Source organism: Natator depressus, chromosome 11, assembly GCF_965152275.1.
Source record: "Natator depressus isolate rNatDep1 chromosome 11, rNatDep2.hap1, whole genome shotgun sequence".
Lineage (NCBI taxonomy): Eukaryota > Metazoa > Chordata > Testudines > Cheloniidae > Natator > Natator depressus.
Genome location: NC_134244.1, coordinates 12,369,231 through 12,390,804, shown reverse-complemented (window position 1 = coordinate 12,390,804; position 21,574 = coordinate 12,369,231). Strand labels below are relative to the sequence as shown.

Below are 21,574 nucleotides of genomic sequence, written 5' to 3'. Positions count from 1 at the left end.
AAGTTCTATTCTAGTCAGGTCCATGTACTGCCACAATCACCATGGGATCTGATGTTTAGGGATGTTTCAGATCTGGGGTTTTGGCTCAGTCCATTGTAGACAAACGGAACAATCATTACATTTAGAGCTGGATTTTAAGTCTGAATTCCAAACTGCCTCCAGAAATTGAAGGTGTCTGGATGTAGGATTTGAGCCCGGTCTGTCTGTGGTGAAAACTGCTTATAAAAGCAAATGTCTAAAGTATGCAAATCAAACTGAGTTCCATCTGTGACTCAAACATTAATCTTCAAAAACAGAATGAGAGTCAATCACATCCCCAAAGTACATCTGCCTTCTGTCCTGAAGAATGCTGCATGGCCTGCTTTTCAAAGGTGAGGAGCACCTGCAGCTCTCTCTGAAATCAAAAGAGCTTCAGATGCGTGGCACCTCAGAAAATCTAGCCAGGAATGTACAAACGTATGTTTCACTCCACAAAACTTCCAGGAGATTTCAAACTTTAAGGCAGTTCTAGAAGTTCCACTAGCAAAACACATGAATTGGAGAGTCTGTGGCCACCTCAGTAGCACTAGAAAATTAACTGAGGAAGGAGTAGGTGTGAAAATTACAAATTGTTTCATTAAATTCAATTTCACCTTGTCAGAAGGGTATGTAATTCACAAAACTATCAGTGCCTTTGCTCTTGCATCTTCACCTTGGACAAGAAAATATTGTGGTTGGAAAACGGCTCATTGACATCTTATTCTGAAGGTGGCAATGGTCTGGGAGAGGCATACATTTTCCAGTTGCTTAAGGCACTGAAAACCTCCGAGAGCTATTGCTTTAAAAGAACCCTGACTTATACCCACTTCACTCTTTTGTCATTAATCCCCATTTCACAAACAACATATTCACTCACAAACTTTTATAAGAAAAAGAAGGGAAGGAGGATGAACATGAAGTCTGTGATAGAAGCCCACACAAACATGGACATTCACATGAAGAATTAAGGAATATCCATTTCTATACACAGTGGATTGAGGCTGCATAACACTGAGGCTGGTGCCCTGCTGTAGTCAGGCTTAGCAATTTAGATCCATATCTGTGACTGTTAATATCCTTGTGGATTCAGTGTATTTTCTGTCTATAAATTAACTTTGGTTTGGATTAGTTTGCCTGAAGCAGTTCCAATCCCATCATCAATCTATGACAACCCCAGATTCCACAGAAATGCTCCATAGCAATTAATAGTTTCTTGCTAATGAAGCTCAGGACACAACAGAACTAATCCTGGGAATTTACAAACCCATTCATTAGAAGTACTTCAGTGGGATCAATGGAGCACTTCTAATGAATAGGATGGTCGTAAGTAGCCAGTCCAAAGAGAATCAATTAAACAAATTGCAATAGTAATTACAGAAGGAACATCCATCCAGGCCAAGGTGACCTCAGCTATGTTAGGCTAAATTAACTATTCAATTATTTTTTACAAAATTGTTTGTGGCGGGAATTTCACTATGTCTAAGTTAGAAACTTGATACCTGTGAATTATTCCTTGTACAAATCAGCTAGCCCTGCTTTAGAGCAGAGCAAAACTACCCCATCACCACAAAAGACAGCATAAAAATCCCCTTTTTGTGCTCAAGACTGGTTAAAAAATGGTGTGTCACAGTTCTCAAAAGAAAAAGTTCCCTCCTGGGCCAAGAATGTCAACAGCAGATTCCAGAATCCAGAGAATATTTATTGCACAGTTCTAAGCCCCTGAAAAAGGGAGTGTGAAATAGGAACCATAAACACAGGCTCACGAAAGGCAGATGCCATAATTAGAATGTTGTTACTGTTTACCTTGGCGGGTACTCTGAATTCCCCATATTCTTTCAGGAGTTCCTGAGTTTCTTCTGCTGATTCCCCTGTGGAGTTGTGAGTAGAGAGGTAATATTCGCCTGTTTCTTGGATCCAGTCTAAGGCCTGGGAATGGCAAAAGCAACCAAAGAAAATTTAAAAAATATGTCTGTATTTCAAGAATTACTCCTCTTATGAAAACTCTTACAAATGAAGGATCTTGGTTCCAGTGGGACCTTGTGCTCCGTGTATTAAAACATATGCTAAGGACACATCAAGAGAACCCATCAGTTGGCCAGATTCAGAGGGGATATGTAAAGTGGCATAAATTGCCTGTGGGTGAGTTAAGGGATTTTAAGTGAGAATAATTTACATGTGGAAGAACAGATTCTCTGGTTCAGCCACACTATGTTCAGTGGCGAAACACAATCCAGGAATCCCCCTTACACAGAGGGGGCCAGAACAACTGGGTTTCCAGCTGCTTTGTACTGGCAGGATGGCAATGTGCAACTGGAGTGGGGCCAGAAAGGAGGCTTGTACTAGGAAAACCAGCTAACAGGAAAATGAGTGAGAGTCCTCCCCACCCCAACTCTTACACCTATTAACCTGCATTTTCTTATCTTGTTCAGCCTCCTCGTATGCAAGTTGCACAAATGTAAGGCGTGATTCTCCATTGCCTTGCCCCTTGTTTAGTGATTTATACCTGTGCAAAGGGGGGAGGGGGAGAGGAAGGATGAGAGGAAGGAATGTCCAGCGGTTAGGGCTTTAACCTGGAATTTGGGAGACCCAGGTTTAATTCCCTACTTTGACACAGAATTCCTGTATGGCCTTGGCCAAGTCACTTGGGTATGGCTACACTGAAATTAGACACTCCCGGCTGGCTCATGCCAGCTGGCTCGGGCTAATGGGCTGTTTAGTTGTGGCGTAGATGTTTGGGCTCGGACTGGAGCCCAGGCTCTAGGACCCTGCTAGGCGGGAGAGTCCCAGAGCTCCAGCTGTAGCCTGAGCCAGAATATCTACACTGCAATTAAATGGCACCTTAACCTGCGTCTGGCGAACCCGAGTCAGCAGGCACAGGCCAGCCGTGGGTGTCTCACTGCAGTGTAGACATACCCTAAATCTCTCTGTGCCTTAGGTCCCCAACTGTAAAGAAGAGATGACAGTACTTCCTTACCTCACGGGGATTGTGAGAATAACAAAATTTTAAAAAACATATTGTGTGTGGTACCCAGATATTAAGGAAATGGATGTCTTATAAATGCAGAAGATAGACCAGGGGTCGGCAACCTTTCAGAAGTGGTGTGCCGAGTCTTCATTTATTCACTCTAATTTAAGGCTTCGTGTGCCAGTAATACATTTTAACATTTTTAGAAGGTCTCTTTCTATAAGTCTATAATATATAACTAAACTATTGTTGTATGAAAAGTGAATAAGGGTTTTAAAATGTTTAAGAAGCTTTATTTAAAATTAAATTAAAATGCAGAGCCCCCCGGACCAGTGGCCAGGACCCGGGCAGTGTGAGTGCCGCTGAAAATCAGCTTGCATGCCGCCTTTGGCACGCGTGCCGTAGGTTGCCTAATCCTGAGATAGACAGATAGCCCTATCAGAATTCTCCTGTCACTCACACAGTAAGCACTTTGCACTACTATAAATAACTACACAAGGGGAAAGCTGTGGAGACTTTCACCTTTATATTTCCTTATACTCACTTAGACTACCTTACACTCACTTGCCAACACATAACACCACCTTACACCTCTTTGCTAGATTTGGCCCTGGAACTGGAAGAAGGTGCGAAAGGTTATAAGTTACAGTAGGGACAAACGTCTCCCTGTTAGGTACTTTTTCTGCTACATCTCACTCTTCCAGACTCTTTCAGTCTAATTCTGTGGTTCTTAATTCAGCAAAACTCCCACTGACTTCAAGTTACATTCACATGAGACTTCTCTGGGTTCTGTCAGACTCCCTCAAATACCCCTACCAAGGGGAAATTCATACCACTTTACAGGTTACCCTTGTATCTAGGCCAAAGTCTTGTCTGCTCTGTCAGTGTGCTCTGTAAGATGCAGAGTTATATTTGGAAGCTCCTTTCATTACGGAGGGTCTTAAGTGTGGATTTTAATTTTTCATTCTTCTTGCTTTCAAACCACTGAGCAAAACTGGCCAAGAATTTGGATTGACAAAACTATTATTCTTGTTTTTTTAAAAATGCCTCCAAAATGTAGGGGTTTTCCCTCTATTTCCATTTGCCAGTTACAAATCACAGACTGCAGATAGGATTCTGAGATGCAGTGGTAGCCCAGCACAAAAGGGTGATATATATATACAATGGTGATGTATAAAACCCCCAGACAGGACTGGGTCATTACCGTACCTGTTTGGCACTGCGCTCAAAGACCACGTACTGTTGGCACTGATCTAATCTCCGTTTTTTCAAAGTCCAGAAGTGAAGAACCCGGTTCTCTCTCTGCAGCAGCTCACTCAGAATGGCTGTGGGGCCAAGCAGAATGGCTCTATAAGTGGACGCAGACATAAACCAACAAAGCCTGAGCTCATTTCACTGTCACAAGGGTGAACTTGCAGGAGTAGAGCCCTTCAGACCATCCTTCTTAAACAAACCATTGGGTTAAAAAAGACTAGTGACAAAAATACAATACAATATTGCAGTATAAGCTAATATAGTTCCCCATGTGGACATTCTCTGTTCCAAAATAAAAGTGATTTTATTCCAGAATAATTACTCTGCTTTAGAAGCTCACTAATTATTCTGGAATAAAGTGACTTTTATTCCAGAGTAGAGTGTCCACATGGGGAGCTATTGTGGACTAGTTTATTTGGCAATAGCCATCCAGTCAAGCCCTGCTTGAGGACCAAGGCCCAAATTCAGCAAGACACCTAAGTATGTGAGTAGTCTCGTCAAAGTCAATAAGGACTAGAGCTGGGTGAAATTTTTAGATGCAATTGTTTTCACCAAAAAAAAATGCAAATTTGAGTCAACGAAAACACTTTGTAAATTTGTGTTGAATTCACCAAATTGTTTTGGTTGAACACCCCTCCTCCCCCATTAGAAAAAGTTGGAACATTCATTTTGACATTTTCTAAATGAAATGTTTCAACATTTTGATCCAAAACCACTTTTTGCTTTGAATCTTACTTACATGTTATTAATTTTTTAAAGGTAAAAACACCCCAGAAACAAAATGAAATGAAACATTTTGTTCAACCTGTAATGAATTTTTTATTTTTTTTTCAGTTAGCTGAAAAATTCAAAAACATTTAATTTCAGGTTAACCTAAAATGATTCCTCCCCCTCTTTTTTGGTTTGGCCACTGAACTGAAAAACTGATTATCTGCATGCTCACATAAGGACTACACACTGGCATACTGTTAGGCATGTGTTTATGTACTTTGCTGAATCAGGGCCCATAATTTTTAATAGACTCAGAAATCACAGAGTGACAAAATACAACCAATTTGTCAAATTCATGGACAACTTTAGCTAAATATGAGATTAAATCTGGCACCAATAGAAACACTAGCATTCATAGAAAGAAAAAGTGTCTTTTGTGATGATCAGAGGCATTTTTATTGTCTTACTGAGTACAAATAACCCAGGTTCCTGCTCTCTTGTTATTAATCTATATGATGTCTGCATTGCCATTAATCTGCTCCTTTCTACAACTTCACAAGTAATTCAATAATAAAAAAAATTGCTTAGTTCTGCAGATTCACTTAGGCTCGTCTTTAGCAGCACCTCACATGATTGCTGGGGATAGATTAGCAACTGTTCGATTAAGAGTGGGGGAGTAGCAGTGGAAACACAGCCAAAAACTTCAAATATATCATTATGTTGCAACAATGTTCTTTTGACCAAGTGAAAGAGACTAGTGAAGGACAGGACAGTTGGTTAGTGCTTGATGTGGCAGCGTGATCTGGAATATAAAAAATGAATTGATGAATTGCATTCTGATGACAAGCATATTTCGATTTTGATTTTCTGCTTTTCTTGGCAGGAAAGGAGTGTATTGAGATCTTATACTTGATTTGTGTCTATTCTTACTTTCATAGGTTTTAAGGCCAGAAGTCATTTATGATCATCCTGTCTGACCTCCTGTATCACACAACCCATGGAACTCCACCCTGTCATTCCCGTAGACTTCATCCAAATGAGAGGAGCCACAGAGCCAGTGTTTTTCTGATGTCCATTTAACATTCACCAAAGTTAGTGTTTTGTATGAGAAACTCGGTCTAATAGAGAAAGGAATGCCTTCATAAAGGTCCCAAGATGTTGTTAAAGTTATTGATAATGGATGTTGTTTCAGTTATATAAGGTAATAAGCTTCTGGGCTCCTTTATGACATGTCTAGAAGCCTTAGGATGATGAGAATCTGACATCTAGGTTGGTGAGAGAAAAAATCTTAATGCTGCCATTGCATCAATGCACCAACCTTTTACTTGCTGCTCAGGGCCCCTGGTATGGCTTGCTACTCCAGGCATGCTGACGTTGTTCCTGTGAATGTACTTGAGGAATACTTCAGCATTCCTTCGTGCTAACGTGCAGGCCTATGGAAACCCCGCAAGAGAAGAGTTACCATTGCAAAAGTAAAAATAAAACAAGAGGAAATTTATTAAATAGTGAGTTTTTCTCTTGACCTCCAGAAGCAGGTCCTCATGCATGAAAGAATTCTGGAGCACAACATCTGACAGTCACATACACCACACATCACGTACTAAACTAACAATCTCATGGATGGTGCATTACACAGTATTAAAATACCTGGCTATTTAGAAACAATGGCTGATTTAATTTCCTGAAGCAAATTAATGATGCTAATAAAGTAATTGTGCAAAGATCTGGTACAGAGCATACATTTTTAATCTAGCAGAAATCGACTGATAAATTTATGAATGTGATTATATGATAGGGTTGCCTGCGATAGCAAAGACTGAACTTGATAACACAGGAGGCCCCTTCCAGTGCTATGCAACCATTAATGCCTCATGAAGTTTGCTCATTGCATACCACAATGAGTGATCTATATATTTCACTTTTTAAGACTGGCCTATGTGAGTAGTTTCAAATAAGTATAATCATTTGTAATAGGTGGCAGGCTCCTGGCTCGTTGACATTCAAGCCAGCCAGCTCAGCAGCTCATATGGTCTAACACCTGGATGGCAGGCAGAAAGCCCAGAATCAACCCTGATGCTGCCCTGTGGAGGTGAAATCTACTTCATGCATCTCTAATTCATTAGTTACATGGAATTCTACGCATTGTAAATTTCAAATAAGCACATATGAAATACCTTGTAGTATCTGGTATTTTAAATTTTCATAATAAATAATTTTGCGAACAAATAATACTATTTTTGTAGCAATTAACATGCTCCAACTGTAATGCAAATGTTCCCTAATTAATGCTTGCAATGCCTCTCCCAGGTAAGTATTACTATCCCCATTATACAGGTGGGAAACTTGCCCAGAGGTTACACAGCAGGTCGGTAGGAGAGCTGGGATTAGAATTTAGAACCTCCCACCCTGCAAGTGCAAAAACATCGCTCTAAACTGCTCTGCCTCCTAGAAAATAAATTACTATAATAATACTTAATAATGCTGTTCTTCCAAGCCTGAAAGAGTTTCCGAGCAATTACAGAAGTACCTTGAGAAAAGCCTCCTTCTGTTCCAGATGCTTGCTGATAAGGGGGATGACATGGTCTATCTCAGCTGCTGGTCCAAGCTTATCCCGACCTCCGCACCAATCTTCATCCCTTCTGTACTCCTGTTCCAGACTCTCCAGCACACTGCACACCTGAAGAATGGCCCCAAAACACAGCAGCGCAGTTACCAGAGTCATAATCAGCAACATAAAGATTCATTAAAAGCTGATTAGCTCACTGTTAGACCAGTCAAAAGTGTTTCACAGATAAGTATTTGGAATCTCAGTCCATGGGAGCAGTGCCATCAGGGAGTGTTGGATATGTGGGTGCAAAGGGCCTCTTCACAGAAGGCCCTGTCATCCATTCTTCACACTAGGGATCCCTGCAGTTTGGGGCTGTGGTCTGTAACTCATCCTGGTTAAGGGGAGAAATCCCACTCCCCCTCTAAGGAATAACAGGTGAGAAACCCTGAGGTTTATACTGGGATAGGGTTCCATCCGGCCCCAGAAGATCATTCAGGAAATGATCCCTATTCAGGAAAGGTGCTTTGACATGTGCTTAATCCCACTGAAGTCAACAAGATTTAGCACATGCTTGAAATTAAACACATGCTTAAATACTTTCCTGAAACAGAACCTAAATCTGGAATTAATTTTCTTCAGCTGAACATTCGGTCTTGTCTGTGGCCAGTTTCCATAACAGTTTTTTAGAAAAGGTTATAGTTTAAATTGGTGTAACCCCACAGTGTTGATGCGGTTATACTGGTACAAGCTGCTTAGGTATAGCTTACTCTGGTAAATTTACCAGAATGGGCCAACTAAACCCCTATAGTTAACCAGTATGGAAATAGTGTGCAGAGCAGCCCTTAATAGCAACAGAGCTTTTGCTGCTGTGAAAAGACTGCACACTGATAGTGATTGACTGGGATTCTAAGTGCTCTATCGCCCATGTGCTAAGGCCCATTGAAGTCAAAAATATGTCCTTCAAACATTCTCCCAAATTTTCAGTGAAGGTGGATTTGACCACGTTCACACTTCCCACCAATATTCGTATGAACAAGGCCGATGTTCAGAGGAAGCTTGCATTTGTGAGAATGTCTGTGTGCAAATGTGCATGTTGACACAAGAACACTTATTTGCGCAGGAAGCGTGCCAGGTGCTGTACACGGAATAAGCATTTGGCTTACCTGCTTTTTATTTTGGGGTTTTTGAGGGCATCAAAATGTTTTGGAGTACTGGCCCTGAGGCAATTAACCAAACGAGATGAACAGCGTTGTGTGCATGCCTTTTACAAACAGGACTGCCTCATATATGCAAATGTCATTACTCTGTTACCATGATGAGGAAAAATTAGCATAAAGTCTGTTGTAAACACAGTCAGGAAGGAACTTGGATAACTTTAAATCATGGGAGTATAGGGGCAGCCAGAACAGCTGCTGTGGAACAGAGTTATGGAAAAGTACAAACATTTCTTACAATTCCCTAGCCCCAGCTTCTCTCCCACAGCTGCTCCCTACAGTTTTCCCCACTCCCTTTCTGAGAGTATCAAAGCCCCAGTTACCTATTCAGGCTATCCTCCTGTGTATAAAAATTATTGTCATATAATCAGGGAACAGAAACACCATGTGACCTAGATGACCAATCAAAAAGCCTGATTGTTGATGAACAATTACTTGCAGAGAACAGTTTGTGAGCTGAACTATCTTTACACCAAACATTCACTGAATAAAAGCAACCAATGAGCTGGACATGGCAATATGCTCATCAACAACCCACCAGTGGAAAAAGGGTCTAGATTTGACAAATAAACTACATATATTTTGACCAGTGCTTCTCACTGCATAAGGCACCCATTTATCCCTCAGTGAGTTTTTTTCCCCTCAGATACCTTTAGCTGCAGTAGTTCTTTTCAACCCTATGTATACTAAGGATAGTAACCATGTTCAAAAGTCTTGCCAGCCAAAGACACATGTAACAAGGTTTGCATTTACATTGAACATGGTTACAAATGCATTTAACAAACCATGTTGGAGACTAGCCAAAGAGTAGTTTGTAACAAGGGGGGTTAGAAAAATCTCTTTCCATAATGGACAAGAAACTGTGCTACCATCAAATCAACTACACCCATTGCAGGGCATTGTTCTGCTCCTAATGTGGCTGGTCCTGACAGGGCCTGTCTGGCACTCTCGACTGCATGAACTAACTGCATGTGAATAATTCTGCAGGCATCAATGTAAATCACTGTTTCCTTTTGTATACCCAACCCAAAGACATGCAATGTGCCCGCCAACACAAACTGCATGATTGTGCTAAGTTAAACCAAGAAATGCCATCTGAGCATCCATATGAGAAGCCCGGGGTAAGCAAACCTAATTCCCATTGATCTCAATAAGAGTTGCACTTGTTTATGCAAGGGATGGACTAATCCAACCATACCAGAAGCCAGTTCGAATGCACTTTGCAATATATAGACTCCTAGAACAAGGCAAGGTAGAGCTGATATATGATTCTTAATGCGGTCTACATTACCTTGCCCTGTACTACTGGGTTAGGAGTGGTCACTCCATCATTTATTTCCTTTTTTTTTTTTTTTTTGGTATCAGGATGCCTAACTAGCATTGATACTTCTGGCTAGGGCTCGTCAACAACTGTAAATGTTAAGCGGGAGCAATTTCAAAGGAAAGAAACAAACTAACAGAGCCCTTTTAAAAAATGTTTGAAATAAAAGAAAAACATTAATCTAAATTCTAAACAAAAATATTGTGGTTTCAGGCTCTTTCCCTCCTTCACCGCCTTTCTCTTTCCCTTTTTCCCCCTGGGGGAAGGAGAGAGAAAAAACTCAAACTAAATATTTTTCATATCATTTTAATGAAAAGAAGAATGGGGGGGGACAACACAAAAGTTTTCAGATAGTTCAAAGTGACATTTATCAAAAAAACCTTTCAGATGCAACAATTTTGACCAGCTCTACTTCTGGGTTTTGTGCCTGATACTCCAGACTCTCCATCCACACCTGGGGACTGCTCAAGATAAGGTAGAAGAACCCTAAAGCTGAAGCTCTGTGCTATGCCCCAGAAAGCTACCATGGCCTGCAATTGTGAAAGGGGATTGGGAGCCAGTCAAGGTCCTCTGCAGATTAGAGAGTAACCAAGTGACTAGGAGGCAGATGCCACTAGTTGGTATAATCAAGATCTTTCCTGTTTAGGTTGGGAACTAGCTATGTTAGAGTATATGCTAGGACAACATTGTTCAGCTCACCTGCTCAGAGGTTTTATAGAAAGCAACTGACGCATTGACCAGCTTGAGCCTGTCCTCCATCTTCAACATCAGCTGTTGCCAATGTAATGCCACCTTTTCAGCACACTCCCGGATGGCATCAGCATCATAGTGCCCAGCCTGTAGCAACACTTCAGCCTTCTGCTGTACCTGCAGAGCACTCTGGTGTGTCTTCTGTAAGGAAGTGGCATGAAAGAGGGACTGTGTATGAGGGGAGGAAAAAGAGGTTTGTACAGATGTGCCAGGTGTATGGTAAAGAGATGAAGCGAGGTGTGAGCATGGAGAGGCGAGAGAGTGAAACATTTTCAGATAATTTTCTAGAATTAACAGTTATTTTTTATAAAGCACTTTGGTGCACTTTATTGACACAAGTACACAACACGTTATTAGAGCTGGAGAGCAGCAAGCACTGGCGGATAAATGGGTAAACTCCATAGATTAGCTACTGCCACTATGGCAGTAACCTAGGAATCCTGATGGAATTACATACTTTTTGGAACCCAAAATTCAGCTAATGGCAATCAGGAGCTATATCTGGCCTCCACACAGTGCCTAATGCTCCCCACTCTGGAGCAAAGGATGAAAGCAACCAGCAAATCTATAACAGTTAGCAAACTAAGGGTCCAATCCTGAAACATTTAAACTCATAACTTTACTCACATGAGTATTTCCATTAACGTAAAAGGGATTATTCATGTGAGAAAAGATATTCACTTGCCCAGGTGTCTGTGGGATCAGGCCCTAATATTCCAACCCATCAATTCTGGAAAATATGAAGGTGCCTTAAAGGGACCATTATCTCTTTTAATCTCTGTAAATGGCCGTTCAGAATTTATTATTAATAATAATAGTTTTATTTCATAATAAGGGCTTCTTTTGGGGGGGTTATTAGTTTCATTTTTAAGGGTTTATTTTTAGCAATGTTTGAGTTTTATGTAGATGTCCAACAATTAGGGTTTTGGTACATACTGTATAATGTATATTATATATGTTAGTCATTTGGTACATACTATATAACATATAGCTATATAACGTATATTATATATGTTACTTGTTACAGTGGCACACGGGTTCTCAAATTTCATTGCACTACGACCCCCTTCTGACAACAAAAATTATCACAGGGCCCAGGCGTGGGGACCAAAGCCTGAGCCCACCCAAGCCCCGCCACTCCAGGGCGAGGGGCAAAGCCAAAGCCCATGGCTTCAGCCCCAGGCAGGGGGCCTGTAACCTGAGCTCCACCAACCAGGGCTGAAGCCCTCGGGCTTGGGCTTTAGCTTCGACCCCAGCAAGTCTAAGCCAGCCCTGGCAACCTTGTGACCCACTTTGGGGTCCCGACCCTGTTTGAGAACCACTGCTGTAGTATGTACTATAATGAGTAATCCCTTTGTAATGTTTCCTAGTGCACTTTAACATAATACAGTTTCAAAGAGCACTATGTTAAAGAGCACTGGGGAATCTCTAGTGCACACCAGACCAATTCATGCACAACGTATTAGTGCGCTTTAGAAATCACTTGCCTATAATCTGTATCACTGCTCTGTGTACACTTGCCCATAGATACAAGTACCCATTTCCAGTGTTTATTGGATAAATACTGGTTTCATTTTTTTTTTGTTGGGAGTGTTTTATTGCTGTTTATCAATTAAAACCTAAAATCAGAAGCCCTATTCATAATTCATAACAGAATTTGAGCCCCCTGGATTTTAAAAAGTTTAGTGATCTTGACTCCCCATGCCTTGTACCATCTAATATGCCACAATAATATTTCATGTCAAATATGTTACTGTAAGGGGAGTTGCAGTCACATCACCCTCGGGGAATGCCAGGAGACAAGGGTACCTCCTGGAGTCCTCTGGCTGTGCTGACTGGAGGAGTAATTTACTACAGTAATTTAAGGCTTTTAGGGATGTATGAGGGCCAGGGTGTAGGAGGGACATAATCATGAATCCACACACTCTTCATCCTTTTTCATAGCTATTACTCCCAGGGGGAGCAACAGAGTAGCAGACTCTGCACACCCCTGAGTGCAAGGGCAGCCCTTATGCAGGCTGCCAACATGAAGACCACCCCTCAGACCTTCCCCCCTCATCTGGTGTGGCTGCACGGAGGGGGTACTGTTTAGCCCAATATTTTGATTTTATTTTTAACCTTCTGTAAGGAAACCCAAGTCTCCTAAAGACACATCTAGTCTTTGTTTCGTTTTTAACTGTTAATGCCAAATTCACACTTGATACATTTATGATCTAACCCCTGAACCAGGAAAGGAGCTTGAAAACCTCTGGTAATATACTGTTGAATAATGCAATGTAGAGAAAACTATTAGCAAAAAGGATGAATAATTGGCAGAAATATTTAGGAAGATGTTCAAGAATAACTGGTTTAATTTAATATCCAGCTGTTTTACTGCTGGTAGGGTGGTAATGCTTATTTTAAATAAACTTTAAAGAATTTTAAATGAAAATGAATGCAACATCTAGAAATCCTTTAGAGGCCTGTCTCTGCCCTATGTGCTTTGCAGATATCTCTCACATGTTGAGCTTTAAACACTATTAATATTTAATTTAGTGTTTTCTCCTTTGCAAACTTTCTTCCCCTACAATGTTGTAATCCTTTTCTCCCTATGTGGCTCGCACTTCCTGCTGAATACAAGTATCTCCCCTGTGGTAGCAAGCTGTGATACACAGACAGTGTGTATCCTTCCCCAGAGTGTTGTCTGCCTAATGCTGCTAAGATTTAGTCAGCACAATACAATGCCAATCAGCTGATACATAATTTCCACCCTCCCTCTACCCCAGATACTAAACTTTTGCTTTTCCCGCAGGGAGCAACATCAGTGAAGAGCTACTCTTTCCTTAATCCTAGTAGAATTGGATCAAAAATCAAAATTATTTGCAGAGATTATAACCCCTAAACCAACTAGCAACACTGATAACATATGTCAGTTTCCTTAAAGTTTACAGGAGTATTTAATACAGTTTCTACTAAGCAAAGTACTCTCCCAAATCTCCCTCTATGGAGATGTTATTTTCATGGCAATTGTAAGTTTGACGCTAGCCAGTTTTTTTTGTTTTTAACACATTTTGATTACAGGAGGAGACCTGAGGAAAGACAGCATGTTCCTTTACCCATGAAAATTGTAACCATTAGAGTAATAAGCTAAGGGACTAGACACTCCTTAATCAGCGTGAATGGGAGAAGGAAATACATCCCTTAGTATGTCACCGGTGTAATATCAAATGCAGTGACAGATGGTAATCACATTGCTTAATGCAATACTGGAAGATGCTGAGCTACTACAGTGTTGAAAGAAGAACAGGAGTACTTGTGGCACCTTAGAGACTAACAAATTTATTAGAGCATAAGCTTTCGTGAGCTACAGCTATAAAAATATATTATATAAATCTCCAAACCAGGGCAATATAACTCTGTGCTGTCCCATGGAAAGGGCTTGTGGCAAAACCACAATTTAGACAACAGTTAGTACAAACTTTACTTCTCTATTCTGACAAAACAATATTTTAGGAGAGCTCTTCTTTCCTGAACTTCCCCTGTTCATTCCAAAACAGCAGAATTACGTCAGACAGAGATTTCATCTGAGAGGGTGCTTTAATATTCAGTGATAAATATATTCATAATGGTGGGTCCTGGAAATAATCTACGAATCTTGTTCTCAGAAAGAAACTGACTTTGTGAACTTTTCTTATTTCAAGTTCACTTCCAAGAATGCTGATTGGGTCATAACGTTAGCAAAGGAATTACCAGGATGTGTGCGTCTGGAGTTTTCATGAATGCCACTGTTTACATCTGACAGCAAAAGGACTAGCTATTGATGAGAAATAATTTATGTCACTGCTAACCTCCTGCTACCTTATGAGGTTAGTGATAAATTGCCTTTTCAAAGATTATTTTTTCTTTTTCTTCAAGCAAACAATGGTTTGATGTATGCCTGAGAGACAGCCCCATCTATACTGTTTATCTGGGAAAGAGAAGCAAAATGTTCCCATTGGTGTTACCTCTATGGCCAGTTGGAATTGCTCATGTTCTCGCTGGAGCTGCTCAGCTTCTGAAAGGGAGCTTGCGTTGACTAGGCTGGCATTGAGCATTGATTCCCCATTCCGAATCCAGCCGAGCACCTGTACAGAAAGGATATGTTGAAAGGTTATCTAGATCTGATTGTCCATGCAGTCACATAATCTAGTGATTCAGCCCACCTGAAGAAATGTATTTTGCTTAACATGGTCTGAGTGCAAGTCAATCGGTAGTAGATAAATCCTGGGATAAGGACTGACTTCATTACATAAATAATATTAATTGTCAAAGAGACAAAAGGTCACACTGTAGAAGTTATTGCTTGAAAAATTACAAGACATTGCAGGGGTATTTAGATAGCAAGGAAGTGCCCAGTGTCATCTGAAGTTTTGATTACAAAAGTGAATATTCCTCTGTGTAAATGCCACGGGGCAGAAATGCAAAGGGTAACAGAGCAGAGTTCAAATTAGACAGGCTCTTCCACTGCTTTTTCAAATTCCTGTCCATATTTATGTTTGAAAGGTCACATTTTCACCTTAAAAGCTGCTTTGTTGTACTTACATCTTATTAGCAAATAAAACAGTTCTTAGCAAAGTGTCATGGAGACCAGGGGCATGATTCTGATCTCACTTTTAAATGAAATCAGGGTCAGGCCCATTGACTTTAGGAGCCCACAGTTGCTAGCAATGTGAGTTCTCATGCCCTGTACTGTATTTTTTCAACCACCAAGCCTCTGGCACAGGATTAGGTGAAAGAGATGGTTTGTCAGGTCCCATGGAGACTCACGGTTTGGATGCTTCTAAGGAACTCTCCTCATATTTGCTGAAACAAAAAATGGGCCCATTTCTACATGAGAGTTTGACTAGTTTTAATCAAAGCATCCCTCTCCCCTCAGTGTGAACACCAAGAAATTTGGAGGAAGGTTAGGTCTGATCTGGATCACAGACGAAGCTCTAGAACTCAGGCTCACCTCTACTGTTGTCCATAGCCTTCTCTGAACACATTCTTGATAGCAGTATGCCAACAATTCCTTGACCAGTGTGGACAAACTCTTCTATAGACAAGGGCCCATGGATTTTATAGACAAGGAACCCCCTTTACTCTATAGCATGGGTTTGTAACAGTTTATCCCTGTTTACACTGGGCAGGGATCCATATTAGCAAACACAGATTTTAAGGATGCTTCTTGATTACATTGTTTCAAAAAAGAGGGTGTCCTGTATCCACAGTAACCCTAGTGACAGAGAACTCTTTTAGACCTGTAGCTATCCCACCTTGAACTGTGATCTCATTGTCATAGTATTCAGCCTTCCAAAAGTTCTCCATTTATCCTTGCTTGTCCTGTTCATTTTTATCTTTCTTGTTTGGACTAGCATGAATCAGGTGGGGCACAATGAAGTATTCCTTCAATTTGCACTTAACAATTGGTCCAGTTCTTCTTGATTTCAATGTGCATTGTTTCTTCTTACACGTTTGCACAGAGTGCAATTTCCATCTTCATTCTCTAATCTTACTCTGTGATTCTTATTCTGCACTTGTACAGTTTAGCCCCCCCGCCTTTCAAAACTGTCCTCCTTGCTCCATAAGTATATTTGCACTTATCTACGAATAATGCAAATATCCTTGATATTCTCTTGGATATCAATTTTCTCAAAAATGTAAGTGAACAATTCGCACCCCCCCTCCCCCCCGATCATTATGGGTCCAATCCTGCTACCTTTACTGATGCTGAATAGTATCCTATTAGTAGTCCCACAGGTTTCAATAAGGGCTTGAATCAAAGACCACTGAAGTCAAGAAGTATCTTTCCATTGGCTTCAATGGCTTCGGATCAGGCTTTTAGATTACTTTTGGAGTAAGGCACACTGTCAGGGTGGCAGAATTGGGCTGTATATATATGTATGACAGATTTACCAGAACATTTTTTTAAAAACCAGTGGAAACGCATTCTGCTATTTTAAAACACTTTGTCCAAAAATAATCACTCAAACTGCACATGTAGGTTCCTGGATGAATTTGCCTACAAGTCTTCGTCCTATTTTCTGTTAATGTAGCTGCAAATTATTGCAAGAAATCCAGCCTTATTTTACAAGTTGTTACATCCAGTTCACAAATGCATAGGAAATCCTTACTGCCCAATCACTTTCACAAATGTAGCTCAGGATCTATACAGCTTTGAAATTCAATAACTTTGGTTTACCATTCTAGATAGCAATTTATCTTTTGTCCCTCTTCTCCCCCACAGTGATTCATTCAAGTGCCTTAAAGGAACAATTTTTCCTCCTCCCTACATCATACACCACCCTCCTCACAGCCATTTGCCTCCCTCTGGGATAAGGAAATTAGTTGTCCCTAGGAGGAAAAAAGGGAACCAGTCTACACATGTAGCTGACCCTAATTTGTAGAAAATAACATTCTGCTCAAGTCAGCAGTAGGGCAGTCTTGATCTATCAGCTCTCTCTCTTTCATCAGCAGGTGCTACTGTTGCTGTGGGAAACACAACAGAGTTTCTGAGAAAAAGGAATGGGATTACCACACAACCATCTTTTTGTCTACGATTTTGTATAATCCCCCAGACCAGTAAGCCCATGTATGACAAACTACACTGTACCAAGATTTGAAACTCTGTCTCTTTTAGGAAGGAATTAACTAAAGGATCACCATAGCTGGACAAGATATGAAGTGAGAACAGCATAACCCAGCAAACACTTTCACGTTTTTGCTGAACTGCTGGCTGACCTATGCCTTTGTGATTTTTTTTTAAAAACAGGAGTATTTTCTTTTAGAAAAGCAGTAGCTGAGCATAATCATTCTTTTTAAAAAGTGATCAGAATGTCACAGGGAATTTTAGGAAGCAGCCTTCATTTATCAAACCTTTAAGCTGAAATTTTCTAAAATATTAGAATTAGATGCAGAATTATTTTAGGAATTTGTCTCTCTACATCCAGCTTCAGAAACCTCAGCCTTAAAAGTCAGGTTGGCTGTAAACACAGGGCAATGGGCTGGATGACATAATAGGACTTATTTTCTAACATCTGTGGTAATGAGATATCCTCCCTGTACTTGATTTCTCTGTGCAACAGCCACCTTGACCCAATGAAATCAATAATTTGCATCTTAAAGCAGAGTTCTGTTCTTCCGTCTTGTCAATCATGTTATGTTTACACAATGGCTCTGAAAAAGCCTACTTTACAAAAATGACAAATGCCTGATCTAGCCCAATAAACACGGGAAACGTAAGTGGTACATCTGTCACTCTTAGAGACTAACCAATTTATTTGAGCTGTAGCTCACGAAAGCTTATGCTCAAATAAATTGGTTAATCTCTAAGGTGCCACAAGTACTCCTTTTCTTTTTGCGAATACAGACTAACACGGCTGTTACTCTGAAATCTGTCACTCTGCCTTTCATCTCACTGTCTGAAAGCAGGTGAGCACACATATTATATGTGCTGCAACTAAAAATAGTTAGCGGGGTTGGGCATGGCATTTCAGCCTTGATTCTTCATTCCCTGCAGTCTGTTGGCTTCATTCAGTGACACTTTTACCAAAATTTTTGGTTAAATTTTCTTCTCATGAAACTGAGGTACTAACAATATTGATGAAAGCCAGGTGTGTACCTACATGGCTTAGGGCAGGCTCTTCCACTCAGCTATTTTGTGAACCTGAGTCTATTCTGATTGGTCAGGTAAGTCAAAACGCATCATTTCTGCTCCCTAATTAGAAGAATGCACAAGTACTTAAAGTGCAAATATTCATTAATTTAAATCAGTAAAACTCAATCACTTGTGAAAACCATTTGCATGAGCAAAATGGATTTGATAAAAATTGCAAGTTGAATATTCACAGATGTTTTGCAGTATTTACTGACATCTAGCAGTAACACACTAGTGCTACTCTACCATCTAGTAGCAACACTAATCTGTACTCTACTTTCCTCTGATATCTGGGTAAGGAAGATTTGGGAAGCAGGAAGAGGAGACAGAAAGGTCAGCTGTATACTGCACATTCTAATCATCCTCAGATCTGTGGATCCTATGGCTCTCCTTAATTTCAGTGGAAACTAAAACTTCATACAGCTCTGAAAATGTATTATCTAGTCTGCAGAGATTCAAAGCTAGACACTGATCCTGCAAATGTTTACAAGTCGTGTTGTTAAAGAGAAGCACATATGTAAATGTTTGCAGGATCAAAGCACTAGTGCTTTAACTCAGTGCCTCACTGGTCCTTTCGGCTTCCCTCCTGTTGATAGTATTTTAACATACTTTATTGCTGTGTCCATTTGTTTAAAAACAATAACAGCCATCACCCTCATGGTCGAGTGTCTACTTTTAGCACAACTGATCAATACCAGCTAAATTAATTGCCTATGTCTAAATGCCAACTACTTGGAAATCAATATTTTTTCTGCTTCACCAACTTCTCACAAATACAACTGTCTTTTATGTTGCTCAAGTTAAACAAACAACTGAAATAAACAACTCAGTAATAATGAGTACAAAAAATTATTCTAAGCGTCTAAGTCAGGCTATAAATCAGAGCTTACTATAAAAACACACAGCTTGTTGGAAATTTACCAGCAATGTAAAACCTTCCATCCTGTACTCACTACCTTCATTTTTCAGTTCAGATTTGTGTATCCTTATATTTCCAGTCAGAAAGCTTCAGCAACAATTTCTGAGTTTGTAAGTAATGTAACGAGTAGCCTTGTCATCACCACTCCTAAGTGTGATGCTGAATAATTTTTGATGTACTGTAACATTTGCAGTAGTTATTAGAGCTAAGAAGGGAAATCACATCTGATGACACAGGGTTCCAGGTGATTAGACAGTTAGGAAGGACATTTTTATCCCTATGTACAGTGTTGTATGATCAGCTGCCTAGCATTGGCTGGGGGAAAGGGCAGGGCTTAGCCTTTCTCTGAAGCACCAGGTATGGATTGCTTCAGGAAGGATATGAGAACTGATGGTCTGAACAGGAATGACAAATCCTTTGTTTTGAAGCCTGTTCAATAATTATGTATGTTTCCAATTTAGAGTTAATCATCTTTACCTAAGCATCCTCATTTTTCTCCTTTCCGAAGCTTTGTACAAGTACTCTTTAGTGAAGTTGTTTGTAAGCAAAACTTGCACACAGGATAACTGTGTTAATCAGTATCAAAGGGAAGAACATTTAAGCTATAAAAAATGCGACAGTAATCTTCTAGGAGAGATTAACCTTGCTACTTGGTGTATTACTAAAGTCCTGTTTATCATAGCCCACCTTTTCTCATTTCCTTTCTTCCATCAATACTCATACTGTGTACAGAAGCACATTAGAATCTATCACATGCCCATTCCATCTGCAGGTCCAAAAGGAAAGTGAGGCCCAGTCAAATGCCCTCGGTCTGGTCTGCTTTATCCCATTTGTACCAACATTGCCAGTAAACTGAAAGCTGGAGGCACTCTTGGATCAAAGGGCAGCAACATTCAAACCAGAACTTTGATGGCATCTGCTTTTCTTGCTTCATTTGCTCCTTCCTTTGAATGCCCAGCATCTCCTGGTCCTTCTTTTTAGGACCTTTTCCCCAGTGCCACCTTCTACCTCCTCTGGCAGGCCTGGTACCTCTCAGCTTCTCTTCTCTACCATCTCTTTCACCTCTCTGTAGTTTATCAGTTTCTCATGATCCAACTCAATCACCCAGTCCACCTGGTTTCACAATCTACCATTCATAATGGCTGCAGAAGTGTTAAGCATTGTATAAACTCTTCTTTAACAGGGTGCAAGAGGGATTCCCTTCACCCCATGGTAGTTCAGCTCAGCTGGAGTTTCTAGGACTGCCAGTGGTGCTAGGATCTCCTGGTCCATATACTCCAGGAGCTAACTGTGCTCACGAGCGCAAGGCGGGGAAAGGCTCCTTGCACCCTTCCCCCAAGGCCCAGTGAGCAACCATGCAGAGTTAGCCACAAACCTACTCCATAATGTTTGTTGAGAACTCTGATGGCACAAACATATTCACAAATGCTCATCATTGCTTATAGAAATGTACTGTTCTCAGCTTAGACTGTCTAAACTTTTTTTACAAGTAATTTTTCCAGCACTAATATTTATTTTTTGTGTACCTCTAGCAAGCAGAGCTTTCATTTGCATATCAAAAGCTTCCTTGAGTACCCACCACAGCCAGGGCAAAAACCAATCACAAAGAGCCTTTTTCTCTGTGTATATGAGTTGTAATTAGGACTGGGAAATGTTTGGAGGTGAACATTTACATATTTTTTATCTGGTTTACAAGACCTGTTCACAAATTGACTCAGATTTACATGGTGCTTAATATTCTTTTAATTAAAATTTTGTATAGATGCTTCTAATATAGCCCCAAGACAATTCTCCGATCACTCTCCTATATTTATAGACTCGTTATTATCTGGGAATGTGCAGGCTAACACTAAGCAATGGCCTTTAAACAGACATTTCCTACAAATTACAGATTTTATCAATTTTGTTGAAGTGGAAATTAAATATTTCTGGAGTTAAATAACTGCACCCACCCCAAGTCTCTCCAAAGAGGCCCAATCATTTTCCTTATGACTGAAAAGCAGTAACAGTGGAACCCTCTTAGAGCAAAGCCATCTCTCCCCTGCAGAATGATTTCACTGTAAGCGGAAGTTTCACCAGGATTGTAATTACAATGCACTGAAACAATCATCGACTTCTGTTCCAATTGGCTATAAGCAGAGTTTCACTGTTTCTGTGTCCTACTGTAATTAAACATGAAGGCCAAATTCTCCTCAGACTTCCAACTTGAAACTCCACCAA

The 21,574-nt window shown here is 40.4% G+C and overlaps 1 protein-coding gene across 6 annotated transcripts in view; it reads right to left on the bottom strand.

The window, feature by feature from the left end:
* KALRN (kalirin RhoGEF kinase) overlaps positions 1 to 21,574 on the bottom strand; it is a 766,757-nt gene that overhangs the window by 230,373 nt on the left and 514,810 nt on the right. For 5 of the 6 annotated variants that reach the window (XM_074967163.1, XM_074967166.1, XM_074967164.1 and 2 more), the window contains exons 16-21: positions 14,765 to 14,884; positions 10,731 to 10,949; positions 7,476 to 7,625; positions 6,267 to 6,381; positions 4,193 to 4,308; positions 1,822 to 1,944 (exon numbers count right to left, since the gene is read on the bottom strand). In XM_074967163.1, the coding sequence (XP_074823264.1) occupies positions 1,822 to 1,944; positions 4,193 to 4,308; positions 6,267 to 6,381; positions 7,476 to 7,625; positions 10,731 to 10,949; positions 14,765 to 14,884 (843 nt within the window). The remainder of the gene's footprint in view (positions 1 to 1,821; positions 1,945 to 4,192; positions 4,309 to 6,266; positions 6,382 to 7,475; positions 7,626 to 10,730; positions 10,950 to 14,764; positions 14,885 to 21,574) is intronic. The other variant, XM_074967165.1, reaches the window with a different exon arrangement.